This window comes from Symphodus melops (assembly GCF_947650265.1).
Source record: "Symphodus melops genome assembly, chromosome: 16".
Taxonomy (NCBI): Eukaryota; Metazoa; Chordata; class Actinopteri; order Labriformes; family Labridae; genus Symphodus; species Symphodus melops.
Window position 1 is genome coordinate 18111638 of NC_136706.1, and position 21400 is coordinate 18133037.

Here is a 21400-nt window from a genome sequence, read left to right on the forward strand (position 1 = left end):
AGGATAGGATCCATTACTCTGCTCATATTCCTGTGCCCAGAGGCTGGAACAGGGCCTGACTGTGACTGACACATTCTTCATACTTATGGACAGTTCATGTTGATCCTGTTACAATGGGGATGTATGGGGCTTTTACACATACGCTTTCATATGTGAGGAATTCATCCACCAGTGACCTATAGAAAATCACACAATGGAGGTGCACGCAACCCTCACCTCTCATATGCAGCCGTATGTAGAGTGCAATGGTAGGAGGCAGACACATTGTATTATGAGTCGTTGCAGTGTCGCAGAACCTCTGATCTCATGAATAATGCAAAGCTGAGGTAAAGGAGATTATTTGTGTGAATATGAGAGGAGGCCCTGAGCTGCGTTAAGCCAGTCTAAATATTCAATCTGTCTTTTCATTTAGTTTAATGTGGTTTCCTTGCAAACAGCAGGTCTTATTCATGATTTGCCTGCCGCTTAAATTCCAGGCGATTGTAGTGTTTGTGGACTCTTTGTTTGACATATTTGTGGATGCACAAAATGTCAACATAAATCTGTAATTTAATGTGCCATAACTAAATCTAAACACACTTAAGAGATTTTTTCTTTCACTTACATACAGTACATTCAAATGGTCTAAATGTTGTTATGAAGATCTTGGCTTGTCTATCCAGTAATTAGAGGCTATTATTAGCTAAAACTATACACAGACTTGGTTTTCCACAGCTCTCTTTGACTCGTTTTAATGGCGTCTTGTTTTGCTTAATTGTCTTGTTTTTTGCCAATTTGTAAACCAAATCCCTCCCTTTTAACCCCCCCCCCCCCCTCTCTCTCTCATTGATTTGCGATGGTGTTCATGGGCTCATGACCTCATCTTTTTTTTTTTTTTTTCATTTATCAGCTCTTTGTAAGACTGTAATTGGCATTAGCTTAGTACTTAATATAAGCCCCCCCCCAACAAATGATTTTTTTCTCACTTCAACACTGCTGAAATCCTCCTTTTTAGTCCCCTCTTCTGCAAAGTCATTAAAGTCTGGAGGATTATGATTATGTTCTCCGTTGAGTAATACAGCATAATTCATGATAATTAAGTTCCAATGAAAGAGCTTCCAATTTATGAGTGATCAGGGTTCATGAAATGTGCCCCACTAGTTTTGATTGAAAAAGGCAGCCATCTGTTTTTGGAGCAGTCTGGTTTGAGAGTTTGCATTTCACTGATAAAATGTTTATCAATGTACTAAGTTCTGACTGACGTGATTAATATCAATATGTAGACAAATCCTGTTTTTTTATCAACATATTTTGAGTTAAATCACACAGAGACTTAAATAAAACGTAGTTGTTTCAGTATTTTATAATAAATCAAGTGAAGCCTCAGAATAATACTATCCTCAACAAATAACTTAAATAAAATGACTATCATATTTGAACCCAATTCTTGTTCATGGTAATGTCTGCTTAGCATTAATGGTTGTATCATTTGCTGCTGCAGGTCGTCGCTCTCAGCACTAAACTAAAGCAAACAAATTAATGTAAAGAAACAAAAAGACAGATCTACAGGGAGAAACGTAAAAAAACATGGGAAACATGAGCTCCTCGCCACCTTGCTGACCAGGGTGTGTATGCCTCCATCTTTCGTACCTGGCTGCTTGAATTACCCCTCCGCCCTGAGCACAGATTTCACTCAGGTATTGAGCAGGTGAGGGGGTGGAATCCGGTCGAGAGAGAGAGAGAGAGAGAACACAAGGCATACAAGTGCTGAAAGTTTTGTAATTAGTCTGTCTTTCTCATATTTTATTTATTACCAAGATTCTGCTGCGTCAGAATTTTCGACTGAGTTAAAGAGCGTTGTCGTGTTGCTTTCTCAGTTTGCGAGTCAACAGGAAGGGGGAGTGTAACTCGGTTCTTTCAAGGGCAGGGTTCTGCATTTCCTGCACAATGATATCATTTGAACCAGGATGCTGCTTTTGAGTCTTTCTGGTGCTTTACTATAACATATAAGTTATTAAAAAATACATATTACCACTTCTATGTAAACAGCACAACAGTGATCTAACATGGCCTCACTTTAATGTCTTAATACCTCTTGCACAGACACTGAGCTGGGAAACATTCACACCTTGAACAGGCTGTGTAGAAAACATTCATCAAGTCACTCCGTGCTTAACAAACTAAAAGATGTACAAAACAAGTTCACATATCGATGCACATCGATGAACATAAACAGATACTGATGTTTTAGTCACTGGCCGAAATATGTCCTCTAATAAATCAGTCTGCTCTTTACACAATCCCATGTCATTCATTCCTGCCACTGTATGTGTTTCCTTTTTTTGCTTTAATAATATTTAGACCTTTGGTTGCAGCAGTGAAGGCGGTCTGTCTAGATCGTGTAGATTGCTCCCCATTGCCTCGTGCTTCTCTTCATCTGTCAGCAGCTTTAGGTGTCCCACAGACAGGTCTTAATAGAGGCTGGGCGGAGGGGACAGGGCCTCTAATGGAAGCCCTTTGTTCAGTTGTCACTTTCACTGCTCCCATGGAAACATACTCCTGGCCAATCGGGGAAGCCCTCTAGGTAGTGGCCACTAAGCTTCTGTCACATATTGACTTAAGGTATCAATCACACTGAATTTACCCTAACTTTCTCTCTTTTTCTCACTGGCATGCTCGTTTTTTTCCCCCCGTCCACTGAGCACATGTTTGACGATGCCTTACAAATCTTTTATAGGGCATGATTGGTGAAGTTGTTGTGTCAGGTGAAAGCAAGTGAAAGGGAAATTGGCATTAACCATGTTCTCCCCCCCCATGCATACACAACTAGAAGCAAAGCTGCATTGTTGCAGTGTCAAGATTTACTTTGAAGGAGCAAGGAATTTCTTCTTTGAAAATGTTTTAGATGCCAGCGTTTCCAGCTTATCCCCTCCCTGAAGTGGATACGGATACCTCCCACTTGACTTTCTACGAGGTGAATATAAAGGTAGCAGTTGCTAAATGCGTCCCTCCCGACGGGTAAACACTGTAGTGTGTGATAAGGGCTTGAGAGAGAAGAGAGACTTGGCAGAGTTGAAGGGAAGGAGAGGGGAAGGGAGGGGGAGAAAGATCATGTGTATCTCTGTGCTCAGCTGCAGCCAGTTGGAATATAAAGCACCAATGGGTCGCTGTTGAATTCGTCTTCCAGAAAAACTACTTCTCCAAAGACCAGGGGGTGCAGGACTTAAAGTCAGACGAGGCAAAGCTGTCGACTTGTGTCTGAAAGAAGACACCAATAAGCTCTCCACTCTGGAGGGGTATTTATATTTTGGAGTGTAGTTGTGCATGAGCGCCGGAGCCAGGCAAGTGTATGAATATGATACAGTCTGGTGTTTGGAATTATGTCAGTTAATGTGATTTTGCTTATTAGAAAATGATTAAAGAGATTATTGAAAGAAATACCCCGTAGATTTGGATAGTCTTACCCGTGCAATATTGAATTAATCATGTCAGCCCTTGTGTGTGGATGAGCATGCATGCATGGATGCACGTGTGCAGTATGTTTGCATGTGTGTGATTGATTCTGTGAGTTGATGTAGAACAAAACATGGCTGTGCAGACGTAAAAACATGCATCTCCACATGTTTCTCCATGTGCACACTCACATGTTCTTCCGTCCATGCAGTAAATAGGGTTTAATGGTCTCTCAGGAGATGCAGCCAAGATCAAATATATTTCACACTGAGACAGCAAACTGCATTTCAGGAGGGGTTATAAACACGGTAACAAATACAGAAGAGTTAAAGGATGACATGTATTGATTAAGATTATCCATGGAATAGAATATTTATCGTCACCATATTCAGAAAATTGTTAATTTATTGGACATGAAAAGCAAAAGTCTGAGGTTGAAAGTGTTTAAAAAGCCAAGATTATCCATTTGTGCAGTTGTCTTTGCTCTCTGGGAGAAGATTCAGGGTCCGTCAGACCAGGCTGAACTGCTATAAACATTCATTGCCAAGGGCCGTGCAATATGTCATAATGAAATGCGTTATCTGCTAACCTTTGAGTTTGAGTGGAGCTTCGCAGGTCTCTCTTGCTCACTTTAAGATAACAAAAGACTGATGATCATTGTTTTTCGGAAGGTTCTGTAATATTTGGTACGTCATCACAAAAAACCCCCCAAAAAAACAAAAGCAAACTGAGATTTAAAAGGTGTGGTTAAAAAAAATGGGAAAACCTTAATAGTGAGGTAGAAATGTATCTTTGTAGAAAAGTCCAGTAGGGGCTCTGGTTTAGCTCGGTCAATGGAACGGGAGCCCTTTGCACCAAGGCTGCAGGTCTCAATGCATCAGTCGATTTGGGACCTGGCCTCTATCCTTCAATGTAAGTCTACCCCGCTCTCTTTTCCACAAACTTTATATCCTCAGCTCTTCAATCAGCTATTAGATTTTACAACATAATTATTATCATATATTACTCTTGACGAAGTCATTTAAAGAGGTACTTCAAGAGTTTGGTCTTGCACCTTTTTTGAATAAATAGACCAATAAGAGCCTGATTAAAAAGGTGCCAAAGTCTGCATCATTGTCCTCTCTGTGCTATATCATTCAATCTCCTGGGTTGAATTTAAAAAAGCACCTTCCTTGTCCAAAAACCTAGACCCCCCCCCCAGATGACATCATTCATTTTTTTTCCTCAAGTACTCCCCACAGAGATGAAACTGACATTGTGCAGAAAATAAGAAGCTTCAGATGTTTGCTCCCCCCCCCCACAAGCAGCTTTATCTCCTCCAGCAGAGGGGTGTGTGCAGACCTCCGTCCCACAGGCCAGCTGGATTACGCATGTTGGTCTAATCCCATTCATTCTCTCAGTGCTCTCTGATAGACTGACATGTACTGGACCATCATGTCACACGCACACGCACACACACACACACACGCACGCACACACACACACACACACACACACACACACACACACACACACACAGACTCAGGTGCCTGTGTCTGATAAGGACTATGAGGAAGTATTAGCCTCATCAGTCCAGCCCTAACACATCAATGGGAAATCCAGTTTCCTCCCGTGATCCCCAGTTTGTCCTTATCACCACGACCTGCTCCAAAGCCTTAAACCCTTGTGTCACCGCACGCTTTGAGCAGCTTTGCGTCGCGGATCATTTCGAATGTCGACACTGGAGCAGAGAGATCGGCAACCATTGTGATAGTTGTACGACCACATTGAACTACTGAAACAATCGAAAAATGGAGGCACCTGCCAATTTGTTCATTATAGCCCTCATTTGAAAAGGACAGAGCCTGCATGATGATTGTCCTTTTATATTGAACCTCTGCTTCCTGCATGACTGTATACTTTGTGTTTGATTTAATTTGTGAAGTTTTCTGCTCTTACATAAAGCTAACCTTATTATTATTACTATCACAAAAAATATCTATACAGTTCCTTCATCATTTGTAAAAGAATTGGTAATGTGGTAAATAAATATCGCACAACCTAATGCCCTCGGTTTATTTTCACAGACACTCTTTTGGCAATCGGACTCCAAACTGTCTGCACAAACTATACTGAACCAAACCTGATGTCTTAAAAATTCAGAAAAAAAGGAAACTTTTTTTTGTTTTCAAGGTTCAAGGTTCTTTATTTGTCAAATATGCTCCATGTTAAACATACAGCACAGATGAAATTGCAATCCCCCCAACCCCCAGTGCAAACCTGCAGTGCATAAAAAGAGCACTTGTTTTTTAAATTAAACTTAGTAATTTGATCCTGTTGATCTTTATATCTATCTCCTGGGGTGATAATGTTTACAAAAAAATCATTTGAAGCCTTTAAATGTTAGATGTTAACCTAGAGATTGTTTTTAAAAAAAAAAGGCTGTTTTATGTTTTATGAGAGTCAGCTCCTCATTTTGCAAACATTCAGCTTGTTTCTAAAGTTAAAACTAAATTAGTTGTGTACCCTAAGTGTCGAAATGTTATTTTCTCCCTCCTGCTTATTTATCATTATTACAATGCTTTTTCATAATACTCGACTTCTGCATACTTGATGTCAGCTGGGAAGGAAGCCACTTCATAATGTTTTTTTATGCTTGTGGTTACAGCGGGTTTTCTTGCTGTGTTTGTCCTCCGCAGCTGAGAAGTGAAGGGCCAGTGTCTGTGTTATGACTAATGGATTGGCTGCAGCTGTTTGTTGTTGAGATTGGAGCAAGACAAAGTATAACTGGAGCCTGACCTTATCATTCCTCATTCAACAAACAGGCAGAACTAATTATCGCTTATTGCAAGCCCATTCTTTTGATGCAATATCACATTATTCATGCATACACAATAATAATGCTGTACATGAAGTTAGATGTGTACATATACTCCAAACACATATGCACAAGCACATGTTGTACCTGCCCGTGTTTATGTAATGACACATTTGGAAAATTGTGGTTAGCAGTTAATGTTTCTTTTGCCTTCAGCTTCCAGCTCTGCATGATCTTATTTTATGCTGCCTTTGCTTGATCTGCGAAATTTGTTCTGAGTTAAAAAAAACAACTTCTCTCTTTGCTTCCCCCTCCTTGTGAGGGCCAGTAGATAGTTGACTCAGCAGTGAATGTAGAATATGATTGTTAACCCAGCATTGAACTTTAAGATACATTATGCAAGCTTTAAAGTGCATTCAAACCACAGATGTGAAATGTAATCCTGTGGTGCAGAGCTGTGATTTAAAGGGTCAAGAAAAGGTTTGTGCTAACTCTCACTTTTTAAATAAGTAACAGAGCAAGGAATTAAGCTGCTCTTCGATTGTCAAAGAAGTAATGAGCACCTTAATCTTCACCCTTACACAATCTATTTTAGACCAGGGTTGGAAATTAGCAGCCGTCCCACGCCAAATACGGTTGTTTTTTTTGCAGTGGCGGGTGATTTGCTCAACCTACCCGTCACAGTGGGCAGATAAATAAAAGTAAGATTGCTTTGTGACAACACACAGGGTTTTTCCTGATTTATAAGTGAGAAAAAAAACATTTCAGTATTTTCTTTAATAGTTGCTCCATACAATAGTACATTATTTAACTACTGTGATCCTATTTTATATTATCAGCGTTACATTTTGTTTTGTTTTTTTTTGCTGCTGGTAATGAAGTGGCAGGTAAAAAAAAAAAGAGTGACGGTTAGATTTTTGAATCCAATATTCACAGTGGCAGGTAGGCGAAAAAAGGAAACTTGATTTAGACTTTCTCGTAGTTTACATGACACAGAAACAAATCAGTCATGACTGCTCAGAAAGGAGTATTTACTTTAGAATCACAGCTGGACTTTCTGTCTACTAATATCTTAGGCTTAGACAATGTTAGATATCTCAAACATTACGATAATGATATGGAATAGAATTAATAAAACAATGTCTAAGAATACATCTTGGCATTCATTTATAGCTATTTGAAACCTATATCTCTTGACACCAAAAAACATCAAAAGGATAGCTGTGTGTTAGCATGAGCTTCACCTGACTATCAAAATTGTGTGAGAGCATGGCTATAATACACAGGTCTCCATTCATCAGGTTCAATGTATACATGGTGAGTGAGAGTACATTGCCAGTTTGTTTTTTTTAAATTGATATAGTGTTTTGCAATCCCTTTTCTTCCAAATGCTCATATTGCGATTAGAATAAAATTGTGTTTTATTGTGCAGCCCTGATGCAGATGTTTTCACAGATCCAGAATATCCTCTTAAAACTATTATCCACTCAAGCCAGAAATGCAATGTGGACTCAAGCTGCCCAAATGGTGCCTTTGATTTACACTTAATGATGCACTTTATTTTACTGCACAAAATTGCCTCTTACAAGTTCTCTTACACCTTTTGAAGAATTGACAATCAACCTAACCAAGAATGCCATGAAACCATCATTTATAATGGCAAAGTCTATCACCTGTATAGCATGATATTACTGATTAAAATGTCAATGACGGCCCAATAGTTTGGATGCTTAAAGACGCCTGATGAAATATGGCATGACGCTTGGGAAATATTCATCTCAGCAGGAGGCTCAGTCATTCTTGCATGGACATGTCAAACACATGTTTGGGAAGAGGTGAATAATGAAGCCAAACAAAACACACAGAAAGACAGAAACGCTCTAAATTGCACCCATACACATTTTCTCATTTCCTTGTCTATAATTATTTTCTTTGAGTGAGGTTGTGATTTTTCTCAGCAGTGTGGTGAAATCATGAGTAATAGTGGAAAAATTGACCTGCACGGATTTTGGACGAGCAACAGTGGACAGATTGCACGTCTGATGTTGGCTCTTGTGTTGTTTTCTGCATGGTAACCTGCAGCCAGACACCAAAGATGCCCCTGAATTGATCACCCTCACCCTGCGTTATGCTTTTTTCGTGAAAATGTGCCCTGCAGATGAATTTTAGCTCTTTTGTTTTTCCAAGTTTCGCCTCGGCTCTCACTTACAATCACAGTTGTATTTTCAGCTCATTGTGTGATCATTTCATCCTCATGCTCAGCCTTTGTTTTCACGAAAGGCATCAGCTCAGCATGGCTTTAGAAGCCATCTTATGAAGGGGGGAGGAGCTGTTCTTCATCACTAGATCACACTGTTTTGTCAGCTGCCACCATGTCCCTAAACAGCTGTTTTGTTCAAACATGTGTAAAGGCAGGCATCCTCCATGGTTTGCTCATTGCAAAGTTGTCGTGCTGCCATCACCCTCCAGGCAGGTCAGAAACTGTGAGCCTGCAGGATGTGATTAAGAGTCAGAGTCTAATGTGAGGGAGGGTAGATGGGTTTATGTACTCACCTCTCTGACTGAACCCTTAAGACTTGAGCAACACATCTATCACATCCCATTTTTTTATAAACATTCAGTTGAACTCTCACCTCAAGAATCTTTAGGGAGAGCTTTTGACGTTTGAGAAGGGGGGACAAGCAAATACACACTTCTTTCATTGATCTTGAATCCCAATGTAGACAGTCATTGTCAAATACATTATCTTTTTGTGCCCTTCAAAGTCTGTGAGTAGTTATTGAATTTATGCAAACATTTTGAAAAAATTCACCACAGTGAAGTTTTATAACAACTTGAAGTTTTCCCTTGATTTTGGAGGAACATGAAGAGAAAGTTTTGTCTTTGCTGATCTTGTCCACTTGAGTGTAAATAGTGCTTGTCGATGAAAAATGTGTGTGTTAAAATATATCATATCAAACTTCTATTCTGCACAATGTAAATTGCTTTGACCACAAGCGGCATGTTGGCTGAAAATTCTCTCATTTTAGAGCAATGAACCAGCAGAAATTTAGCATTTTTCTCAATAAATATGCAAAAATGTCTTATGAATCAGTTATATGTCACAGCCCAAACCAGCTAAAACTGATTTTATCTCAACACTTGTCATGTAGAGATCTTTATTCAGTGCTCATCAGTAAAGGGAGCTTTGCTTGGCTGCTGCTGAGTCACCAGATACCTGCTAGTTCCTCCAACTTCCTCCTCACTTCCAAACACCCCCCCCCCCCCCCCCCCCCCCTCAGCCTGGAGCCCAAACACTGCTGTGACACTCCCAACACATCTCCTCTTCATTTATTATGGATGAACTGGCTGTGCAACAAATGAGCTGTAAGCAAAACCATCATAAGCGATCAGTTATTGCTGCTGCTGCTGCTGAGTGAAGCAGCATCTTTCTGTGCTATATTGTTGTGCTAATCTTATTGGGGTTATTAATGCTGCTTGGCTGAGGCAGCTCAATTGTAGATTTACTCAGTGGTAATAATGCCGAGTAATTCAGGCAGCATATCTGTCAACCTTTTAACCAAACGATTAAGCTCGGTTTATGGGGAAACGAAATGCTGCACACAAAGAGAAAGAATCCATGGCAACTTGTAATGATCACAGTGCAGTCAACAATATCAAGACCCTGGTATATGTTTAGTTGTTTTGACTTTAAACTCAAGCACATTGGTTTCTACTCCCGTCAATCTTCTGTTTTGCATTCAGCCTTGGCTTTAGAGGTGAAACCCAACAAGTCAAAAACAATCCACAAAGATAATTTCACTAAATGGTTATTCAAATTTCAATTCGAGCCTACTATTGGTATGTGTAATACAGTTGTTCTTGCATGATTTCTCTTCTTTAAACATATTTTTATGCCTGTAGTCATGAGTGTTTGCTGACATAAAGTGACTGAAGTATGTCAACCTGTTGGTAAAATGACCTCTAGATCATTCAGTAAATTGACAGTTGTGGGCTTAACCCACAGCTCTAACTTAAAACTGAGCTTTGTTTTAAACTTTAACAGTAAACAGCCTTAAATATTTAACTGAAAAATGTATGGTAAAATATAGCTTATTGATGACTTTATCCAAACATTTCATTGACTATATAATACATGCTAAAACTTGGTCAAACATTTTAGAGACCAATTCTGGAATTGACATTAGACCAACTCTAATGTGTGGGAATGTACTGTTCTACTGCTGCATTGTATTGATATTTAGGTAATTACAGGGCTGAGTCATTTTGAGTCTGACTTTTTTTTTACCTGTCTCTCCCTTCCAATATTTTCTTGTTCCCATCATCCTCTTATCTAGAACGCAGACATCTGGATCAACTGCTCTTAAGCCCCATCTCATCCCGGACCTGCCTCTCTACCAATATTGCGAGCTCTCCAAGCTTGTGTACCATTGATTTTTTTGTGTGTGTTTGTACCTATGTCAGTGTGTGAAAGAAAAGTGTAGTCCATCCACAGCACACATGAATTTCATTCAGGCTTAAGTGTTTGTGTGCTCATACGTGTTCATCCTGCTGAGACACATGTGCGTTGTCACGCATTAGTGAGCAGGCCCGTGTACGGTGATTTAGCGTGAATTAAGACAGGTCATGGACATGGCTGGAACACATTGGCAGGTGTTGACCAGGTTGACACGATCTATGGAGTACAATTTGCACATATTAGCCACTATTGGCCTTTCCAGCTCAAGCAGCACAGGTTCAGATCAAATCGATGTTTGAGCTCTCAAAGCTAAATAAGCTCATGCAGCAATCCATAGGCACATATTCTCATCAATAATTCAAATTGATGGTTGTGGGAAATGCAAGAAAACTTTTCGATATGTTATTTAAACCTTTAGCACCATCTACATGTTGTAAAGCTACCCTACATTTTTAGTGTACGGCAAAAGTTCTAACTCTTTTCCCTTTTCTGTATTGGCTTAAAGCGCTCTTTCGGCTTATGGCCATTTTGTCTAGCTGCGGTGGTAAACGGGGTCTTTGGGTCAGCAGCCGGGCTTACTCTGGTCCTTAAGGCCAGCCTGGAGGCTGTTCTAGTCTGGATGTATGTGGTGAAATAAATCCCCTGTAATCAAGCAGCTGGAAGGTCTGCTTTGAGAGGATTTATTGCAATGTGTCAGGTGCCAATCTGACTGCAATCAGGATTTATGGAGGCACTCAGCAACTATAAGATGAGCTGATGCCCCAAGGCCAATCGCGCTCATACAGGAGTTTTCTTGAAAAAGTAATTGTGTCATACACAAGGAATGCAGGAACCCATTCAAGTTATCCAATGTGTGGTTTAGGTTGGGTTTTTTTTTTCCATTATGAAAGACAAACTTAGTCTCAGTGGTGACAAACATTGTCTTCTTAAGAGGTGTTTGGAAGCCAAACGATGGCGGGCACTTTTTTGGGGATATTGACTCTTTCTAACTTTCAGTCAATCTAGATCAATATTTCCGTTAATACCTACCAACTCCAACCCCCATATGTATTGTTGTTTTTATACCAGACATGTGAACATGTCTACATTGCTTTATAAATGCTGGATACAGAAATAACCTTTAAGCTTTGAAGAAGACTCACCAGACTTTCAACTCCAATTTTACACCATTACTCTGCAATATTAGATACAGAGAAAGTAGTTCAACTGCTTAGTCAAAAGACAAATAATGTCTGTTTGGGGTTGTTGTTGGGAGTGATGGAAGACGGTTTTCCAAGATTTGTTTTTGGCTTTTTTGGACCTTTATTTGACATGGTAAAACATATAGAGTTAGAGGAAATGTATTGAGTGAAAATGGGGAATGACCACATACAAGGCACCAGACATAGTCAGGATCAGGAATCAAACCTGAAACCATCCCCACGAGGAAGCCTGCTTTACCAACTAAGCAACACCAGTGCCCTGTGGTTGGCGCTTTAACAACAAAAAAAACTTCCCCCAGAAGAGAAGAAAGGCTGCAACAGAGTTTGATACATTGGGTCCTTTTGGTTTAAAATAAACCCACACAGAGACATATCTTCTAGTTTTAACCCATTGAGATTTTATGCTTCAAGCTAACCAACAGACAGTTTGACGTTCACTACATGTTAGACAGGAATAATGTAGACGCAGCCATCTCTCTGTATGACGAGTAACAGAGCTACCTTGTGCATTTGTTCAAGACACAAAAGGGTTGTGACAGTGTGTTGGTATGTGACAACCAGGGAGGAGACTGTATTGAATATTTTTGGCATTTATGTGTTTGAACTGCATGCGTAACTGAAAAAGGAAGAAAATTGGAGACTGGGTTCAAAGAAAAAAGTAGACAGAGAATAAGAGAGGGTTTGTAGAAGACAGAAACTCCCAGAGGCAGTGGGACAGTGGGACACACGCACTCTCTTACACACACACACACACACACACACACACACACACACACACACACACACACACACACACACATACGAGGACAGGCTGAGACGTCCCTTCCCTGTCTGTCTATTATTGATGTCGGGCATGGAGGGTTCCCACTCAGCCATCTGTTCTCAGCTCTCCCACGCCGTGCCCCTTTTGCTTCATTCCTACCACGTTGGCAGCCTGGCATAAGCAGAGCAATGCTGTCCTATCAAAGTGTGAAGTCTTCATAAATATCTCACACTATCAGGGACTTAGCTGTCGGAGGATGAAAAAAAGAGAGAGAGAGGGAAATATGAAAAAGGCACAACAGTAATGGGATGAATTTTTCATTAATTTAGCCTCTTTGCTGGATGACTTCCAAATCATGCATTGATTTGTGTTGCAAAATATAATCATGTCAGAACCACATCAGTTATAAACAGAATTAGCGGTTTGGGTGTGGTTTGTGATGGACTGTCAATAGTCCAGTCGTGCATGTTTTCAGATCATAATCACATCCCAGCCCTGCCCTCCTACTGTTAACAGCATATGGCTGCAGGTTTGATTTGATCTCACTCTTGAATGATGACCATGCATAATCATTCAAGCCTGGTTGCCAGGGGTTACACATTTTAGTAGGGTCTTCTGATTGGCTGCAGGCTGGTCACATGAGGTTTCACTTTGCCCCCAGCTGGCACAAAGGCCACATGTGGTGCGTCTGGTGATTGAGGTGAAAGTGTGGCGTGTGTTTGCAAACACTTGGCATCGCCTCTCGCTTAATCTATTGATGCAATCTTTATCCCTCCCTACCCCTCCCCCATAAAACACACATTTTAAACAGAGATGCACACAAACGTGTTATGCAGTAAGTGGATTGCAAATGTTGCATGTCAGCCTTGTGTTGAAACTGTGAGCTTCAGTGAGCCTGCCTGACTTCACGTGCCTTTAATTACATCCTTCTGGCTGACAGAAGGGGTCAAATGTGGGTTAGGGGATGCCAGGGGCTACAGAGGTGATGATTAAGTGAAGATATTGGTTTGACGGTTCAGAAACCAAAGCTTTCACTCCTTCGTGAGACTTGTCTTTTCCATATTCGTAGAGGGGTGGAAGAAGCTTTATTCTCTGGCTAGCAGCCGGAGTTAAGACCCCCCGGAGAGCACGAGATGAGAGGGAAATTAATAATGTGTGGGGACTCAAAGGCTTTGACTGAACCAAAGGATCAGAAGAGGGTGAGAGTGTGCATTAGAGGCAGAAGGAAGGGAAACAAACATAGGCAGAGAAGGGAGAGACAATCAGGCAGACTGGCTACCTTTAATTAGATATCGAATGTGATATCTGTGATTAAAGTCTAAGCATCATGTACAGTCTATTGACTTGAAAGGGGGTAACTTCTAGAAAGCTTCTGGATATTCCTTCAAGTGATTAGAAAATCCAACCCTTTCTACAAACACTGTGGAAAGGGTTGAACTGTTTAAAACATGGATGTACTGTCTCCCCAACTTCACTCATTGGTTTCTGAAGACAGCTTTGCAGCCCATCTTTGGCCCGTGACCATATTGGAAATTGTTATCTCAACATAGCTATAGCAACAGGTATAGAGGTGGAGTCGAGTCAAGCCTTAAGCCTCCTGGCAAACAGCTACGACTCGCCCACCCGTCAGTCAATTATAATGCAAATAATATATGCATAACAATTGTACTTGATATGATTAAAACACTCTGATTAAGTTCTAATTTCCTGTCATGTTTTAGTTCTCATTATTTCACTGAACACGTTTCTTAGTTCAGTCTTCAGTGTTTCCTGTGTTACTTTGTATCCTTGTGTCGTTCTATGTTGTCTGTGGTGTTGTTTCCTGTTTTACTTCTGTGTTGGGGTTCCTGGTTTAGTGTTTTTTAGTCCAGTGTTAAGTGTTTCCTGTTTTATTTTGTATTATCTTGTTTAGGTTGTGTTTTTAGTATCAGGTTTTACTTTGTACTTGTCCTCAGTGTTCTGGTCTTGCCTTCTTGGTTCCTTGTGTGTGTCCCACCTGTCTTGATTACCCTGATTAGTCTCACCTGTGTCTGATTACCCCATGTCTATTTAGTCTCTGTGTTTGTTAACCTCTTTGTCAGTTCATTGTAGTTTGTCTGTTGAGTGTCGCGTAGTGTGTGTGTCTTCTGTGGTCTGTAGTTCTCTGAATTTACTTTGTTTTCTGCTTATGGCTTTTTGGACGTTTTTGGATTTATTTGAGTACGTTTTCGTATGTTGCCGAAGTCACACCACACACTGTACGACCAAAACTGTGAAACCTTATTTATCGCCATGTGTGTAGCCTCTAAGGTTTGGAAAATTGGCCAACAATTTTCAAATCCTGCCGTGTGAACAAGCCTGTAATGTAAATTACAAAACTTAAAAGGTGGAAATTCTGAAAAGAACTCAACATTTATTTTAAGTCTCATCAGTATTATTTAGTCCTGATTTTGTTTGACCGAGTTGTAGTCATGTTTCTCACAAAGCTGCTGTATTTGACACTTTAGGAGAAAGTAATGTAAATGCAGCTCTCCATTCATAGATAAATGAGGAACCCCGCTGACATTTTCTGCACTGGGTCACAGTGTGAAAACATCAGCTGCTTGTTAAACAGATTGCAAGTTCGCCTTCAGTCACGATACGCCATTGTTTACATGATTGAAACATGCTTTTCACATTACAGCGTGTCTTACACGAACTCCAAAATCAGAACAAATGCCTCAATCTTTAAGGAAACTCGAGATCTAATATTAATGGACTTTATCCGATGATGTGCGGAAGTCACGCCAGCATGCTCAGTGTTGGCACTCTCACATCTCGTCTCCCCGGGCCCAGATAAGGAAGTGGGTCTGCTGTGACCTCATGGCTCAAAGCCAGCAGCTTCACTCTGCCCTGTGAACCTGAACAGATCTAGATGAGACCAGCTGTGTAAACTGGATGGGACCACAGCTGATCTCTCAACCTAGCCTTAATTATTTAGCACTATTAAATGTGTCCATGACTCAATCAATCCAAACAATTCTTTTATTTAAAACTTTCATTTTGAGAATCACTCCTTTTTTGAATTATACATTTTATCAGACTCCCATATAGACAATAATGGGCCAATAAGACCTTTAAAAAGAGAGCTAATAAGGCTTGTGGGGCTGTATGCCATCTGTGATCCCACCCTGAAGCACGTCCAGGTGGGCAGCATGCCATCCAGCAGCACAATGGGTTTCTCCACAGTGATTTATTAAAGACTCCAACCATTGGCCAGACAGGGACGCTAAGCTAAATTAGCAAGCCATTCTTATTCACTCCATCTCCCTCTTCCTTTTTGGTCTCTATCTGCTAAGTGCAGTTAGAATATCTGTAAAGGAGGTGTGTAATGGTAGACTGGCCCCATATTGGAGCCATTAAGCATGAACACGGCTGCCTATTACACGGGTCTTTAGCAACAAAGCGGAATAACCCCTCATCATCCTGTCAAGCAATAGCCCCTTCGAGGTTTCCCTTCATAGAGTGGTTAGATGTAAATGAATTAGATGTATACACACTCCATAACAGTGGTCCGCGTAATCCCTCCACTCTCGACTACTGATTTTGTTAAACACAAGAACAACTTAAATGGAGAGAAAGACAGGTCTTGGTCAAGAGTGCTTCAGTGTGAGTTCTCTGCCAGGGTAAAGTGGCGGTCTTCTCTTCACAACAGCCATTAGAAGCACCTCATCGTCAATGTTAAATGTTACGTACGCTGGGATTGTTGCATTGTGTGTTTAGAGAAGAGGGTGTTTGATGAGAGGCTCTGGTTGACACACCTGCCAGGGACGAGGGGTTGAGATAACAATTTTCTCCTCCCTGTCAAGGAGACATCTGGCATTGCCACAGCATTGTGAGTCCAAATACACCCAGGAGTGGGTAATGAGGCGTAGGAGACAGGGTTTGTGTGTGTGTGTGTTTGTGTGTGTGTGTTGGGTCGGTTGTTCGCTCATTTTTCCAGACCATTCTCTGTAGACCCTGGAAGCACGCCATCTGTAGTCCTTCTCTATAAGTCCACTAGTGTGTGGCTCCAAAGCAGCGTTATATCAGCTTAGATATGGCCCATATTTAAACCTTCTCCTAATAAAAAAACAGTAAAGGTAAAGCAATAGAAAAAACAAGACAAGAAACTAAACAGAAGCTCAACTATAAAACATATAAGGATGGTTGAATGTGTGACTGCTTGTGTTTTTGTGCGTGCGTGCGTGCGTGTGCGTGTGTGTGTGTGTGTGTGTGTGTGTGTGTGTGTGTGTGTGTGTGTGTGTGTGTGTGTGTGTGTGTGTGTGTGTGTGTGTGTGTGTGTGTGTGTGTGTGTGTGTGTGTGTGTGTGTGTGTGTGTGTGTGTGTGTGTGTGTGTGTGTGTGTGTGTGTGTGTGTGTGTGTGTGTGTGTTACTGTGCAATGTAACCGAAGTCATACCCATCCATCCGTGACGTTGCAACACATGTCTTCGGATGTCGACATGAACATGGTGGCATGCATTATGTTTACAGACAGTCCTGTGTGACACTGTGTATGCCTCTGAGGGGTTGCTAAGAAACATGCGAGTGAGGCTTGATAATCACGCTTAAAGTACTTTGAATGCTTGAGTGAACTATCGAGTAGCTCATCAAATGCAGTTTAAAACACTGCTTTCCTTTGTGGAATGTATTGATTTAGTTGTTAATTGCGTCGATACTTACTGTAAAATAATTTAGTTTATTCTTATAAGGGCCTGACCAATACAACATTTATGGGGCCGATATCAGTATTGATAAATAGGAGAGACAAAAATCCCATACTAATTTATCTGACAATATTTTTCTTAAATCTATTTCGATCTTAAGAGATTGAAATAGTTATACACATTTATTGTGTCGACCTATTAATCAACAGAATGAAAGAAAACTGCTAGTGTAATACGAGACACAAATTAAATGCTATTTGACCGTTGAATAAATCTGGTTATACATTTCATCACAAATTTCTGCGATAAAATGAGCCGTTACCAATAGACACTGGATATGCTAATATCGACTATTAATGCTATTATATTATCGGCTGGTCGAGTCATCAGTCGGCCTCTAATCATTGTAAATTGCTACATTTTACGATCTGTTTTAATGTTTTTCTTTTTCACATTTGATTGTTGTCTCTGATGATTAGTTTTTTTAAGTACTTAAAAAGTTAATTGCTGTGTTTGTTTATAGATCTTATGACTGATGTTATATGTTGCATTCACCCAAAAAGTTTACTCTGACGATATGTTTTTAGTCTCTTTTAGAGTTGATAATTTTCTTTGGAGACTTGTTTACTCTTTCACTGATTGTTGCCTCTTAATGAATATTGAATGGTTACTTTTATTTACTACATTAGTTTATAATTGGTTGTTCCCTCTGATGGTTTCTTTTTCGGATACTTGTACAGCTAATTGTTTGTAACCAATTGCCGTTTTTTTTTTTGCTTGAGTACCATTATCTTCCCCAGACAGGGCAGAGTTATCCTGAGGGCTTCACAAAGTAAAACAGGATCACAGTACAATAACCATATCAGTAAAAGAAAATGTCAGGATAAACGCTATAAGACATCAAAAATGTATTGATTTATTTTTTCAAGGTAAACAATCAAGTCCTTGATTGCATTGTAACTTCTTATCGCTCTTTGTTTTTTTTCTAGGTGATCTCTGCTCTGTCGAGGATCTCCCACCACAGTATCGCCCAAATCAAAGGCATCAGGTAAGCATTTCATTTGTAATTCTCTCATTTATTACTTGATGAGCCAAAGCACTCAAGAGGCTCAATGTCACAAAATCCATTTGGATGAATGTATTACACATTTACATACAGGCCTGTATTGAGATAGAGGTGGCTATTAACATCTGCTGCTCATTTAATAGTCAATTCCAGTTTTGAGGCAATTAGCTGCAGCTTTTAGTTGCTGTTATCTTTCAGAGGAACAAAATAATCCACAACCCTTTTCCATCTGTCAGTCAGATAGTGTTTTTTGTATGTAGAAGAACATCATAAACACAGCTGCAGGAGTCAGAGTTCGATATTGTATGCTCTGGTCATCATTTTTCACAGATAATAGAAAAGCTGTGAATATCATTCACCTTCTGTATCAGGCCCGGAATAAGCTGCTGATTCCTCTTCATTTGCTCAATCTGTTTGGAGCTTGGTGCCTCACCGGCAACACATAAAAATCCACTTTATCTGTCTGAGCAATGAGTTGATGGAGATCAGTCATTAGGAGCTGTGCCAAGAAATGAAAGAAAAAGAGGGGGAGAGGGAGGAAACATTTCCCTCGCCTTTGATAAAGACAACAGAACCTGCTGACTGCTGGCTAATTCACTGCCTGTCCACTCTGACCATTTGGCTTTGGAGGTGTCAAAATTAAACCTTATATGACCACAGTGTAAGTCACACTTTCTGAGTTGATCTTAAATTCAGCAGGCATGAAATTGATTAAATACTTAACTTTCCTTCATGGTTTTGATTCTCAAATCGCTGGTCAGAAGAGAAGACCATGCTGGTTATTGATAAAAGAAGAATTGTACTGTATATAAAAGGACTGTTTTCCAAAAAGGACAGCAATATCATCAGTCAGATTAGTATACAGTGTAAGGGAATGCTAAATGACAATAGATAATTTCCCTCTCCAGAGAGCTTTCCACAGTGCTTTCATGGACATATGCATACTAAATGTTGAGATGTATCTCTTCTACCAACGACTTTACATTAAGAACCAGAAAGTGGTGGAGCAGCCAACACTGCTTTTCTCTTGTCAGGCCAAGTGCTAATCAGTTTTTGTTATTTCCCAGTCTTTCTTTTTTTTTTTTTTTTTGGTAATTTAAAGACTTTGTTCAAAGTTATACGTTGACAGCCTGCCATTGTAGTTGCTTCTTGCTTTTGTGGACAATAGCTCCCACAATTGTAGCACAAGTCCAACAACTGAACAAGTGTGTCATCACTCAAGTGTGCTTCAACAAGACACTGAATTCCTTTTAGCTCTGCAGGGTACCATGACCTTACCCTGCTTTGATGGCAATCAGGTAAAAGTACAATGAGCTGATGGGAATCAATACAGTATGAATTCATCAGGAAAGGTCTCACTAAGGTCATGACCAGAACAAAAAAAATGATTGATCTAGGTTATCAAATGGTACACTGAACTAAAGTCTCTCAAATGGATGTGTCAATATATGAATTGTATTGCAGGTATCTCGACTATATGTATCTTACCACACACTATTAACTCAAAGATTACTCATTGGAAGCTTTTTAAAATGTATGTCGATTTTAAAGCTGTAAGGAGTTTTAAGTTGCTCATGACAATGAAAGAGTATTAATTCCTTTAAGCGACCTACAACAGCAAACAAGATGCTCCAGAAGAAGGCTGTGTGTGTGTATATATATATATATATATATATATATATATATATATATATATATATATAATTTGAAAATATGTGTCATCTCTGCTGTGTCGGGTAGGTGTCAGATAAGGTGATTAACAGCATATCAATTCAATTTAATGAAAAAAAACTTGATTTGTCCCTGGGGTCAATTCTAAGGCATGTAGAGCAGTAGCATAATGGCAGTGCAAAGTATACTCAAAAAAAGTCAATTTAAAAATGACATTTCAATTTAAATACAAAATAAATATATATATATATATATGTATGTCTACATAAATATTGTTCACCTTTTTGTCTCTGAAAATGTCTGCTTTTTCTCTCAACCTTTCCCCATTATAAGTGTATGTCTCAATGTTGTTTCCAGTCCAGTGTTGAATTTTGCAACACGTACAAAGGCCTGAAGCTGAACACTAACACCTGCACTGCCATCCAATGACAGTCCAACCCCCTAGTGGACAGTGTTGGTAGTCTACCATACAATTTTATAAAGCAAGAACAGTTTCCCTGTGGTATTTACAGTAGGTGTGGGTGCAAATTACATACAAACTCCTCCGTATGAATTCATTTTAAACTGAACCAGGCCAAATTCACTGTATTGGCCCTGCATGTGTCAAGTCCCAGTAGGCCGGCTTCATCTAGTTAGTTGGAGTATAATTTGTTTGGCAGCAGCACCAACCATGTTCTTGTCCACTGACGCAATGTTGGCCTTCTGGGCAGAAAAGGATATCTCACTTGGTTACATCTAACAGGAGGCAGACAACACAACAATACCAAGCAGATTCACAATCAAATGTTGCCTCTTGCTGAAAGACCCTAGTAGGAGCTGTATGAAAGATTTACATATTGTATATCTTCTATAAAATTCCAAGCTGAGAGGTTTGGACTATTTGTTTTTACATCTGAAAAACATTGTTCCAACTCAGAGAGTAATTACCCAGCACAAATGCATTGTTCAGAACGTGACACATTGCAAGTACCAGTAAAGGTTCATTTGGCAGTAGATTTGTTCCATACCAACATGACAGTACTTAATGTAGCTTTAAGCGTTCTTCTCTATGTAACTGCCGTCATTACAAGGTTTAAAGCTCAAGGGCCGATTACACGTGTCAAGAGGTCTGAGGCAAATGTACTGGATGATCAAGTATGAACAGGATGTAGCCATCAAGCAAAACACTTGCACAGTATAATTGTTCACTGACCTTCTAAAGGCTGTCCTCACCCGCTTCTTAGCGATTCTGCTCAGGGCAAGGTGAGCCACATTCAACGGTCCAAGGACCTGTCAGACCTCTTCTGTCTCGCATCAAAGACCCCGTCAACTATCCACAGACATGACAACCGTTATAAACACATAC

General features: G+C 40.0%; 2 protein-coding genes across 12 annotated transcripts in view; one reads left to right on the plus strand and one right to left on the minus strand.

Annotated features, from left to right (window-relative positions):
- The window catches only part of LOC306836534 (uncharacterized protein), a 159519-nt gene extending 151068 nt beyond the window's left edge, over positions 1-8451 (minus strand). For all 3 annotated transcript variants that reach the window (XM_079363692.1, XM_079363684.1, XM_079363690.1), the window contains exon 1: positions 8445-8451. The gene's annotated coding sequence lies outside the window, so the exon portion shown is untranslated. The remainder of the gene's footprint in view (positions 1-8444) is intronic.
- Positions 1-21400, plus strand: part of vav2 (vav 2 guanine nucleotide exchange factor) — a 225641-nt gene that overhangs the window by 140871 nt on the left and 63370 nt on the right. For all 9 annotated transcript variants that reach the window (XM_079363650.1, XM_079363647.1, XM_079363653.1 and 6 more), the window contains exon 3: positions 18308-18366. In XM_079363650.1, coding sequence (XP_079219776.1) covers positions 18308-18366 — 59 coding nt within the window. The remainder of the gene's footprint in view (positions 1-18307; positions 18367-21400) is intronic.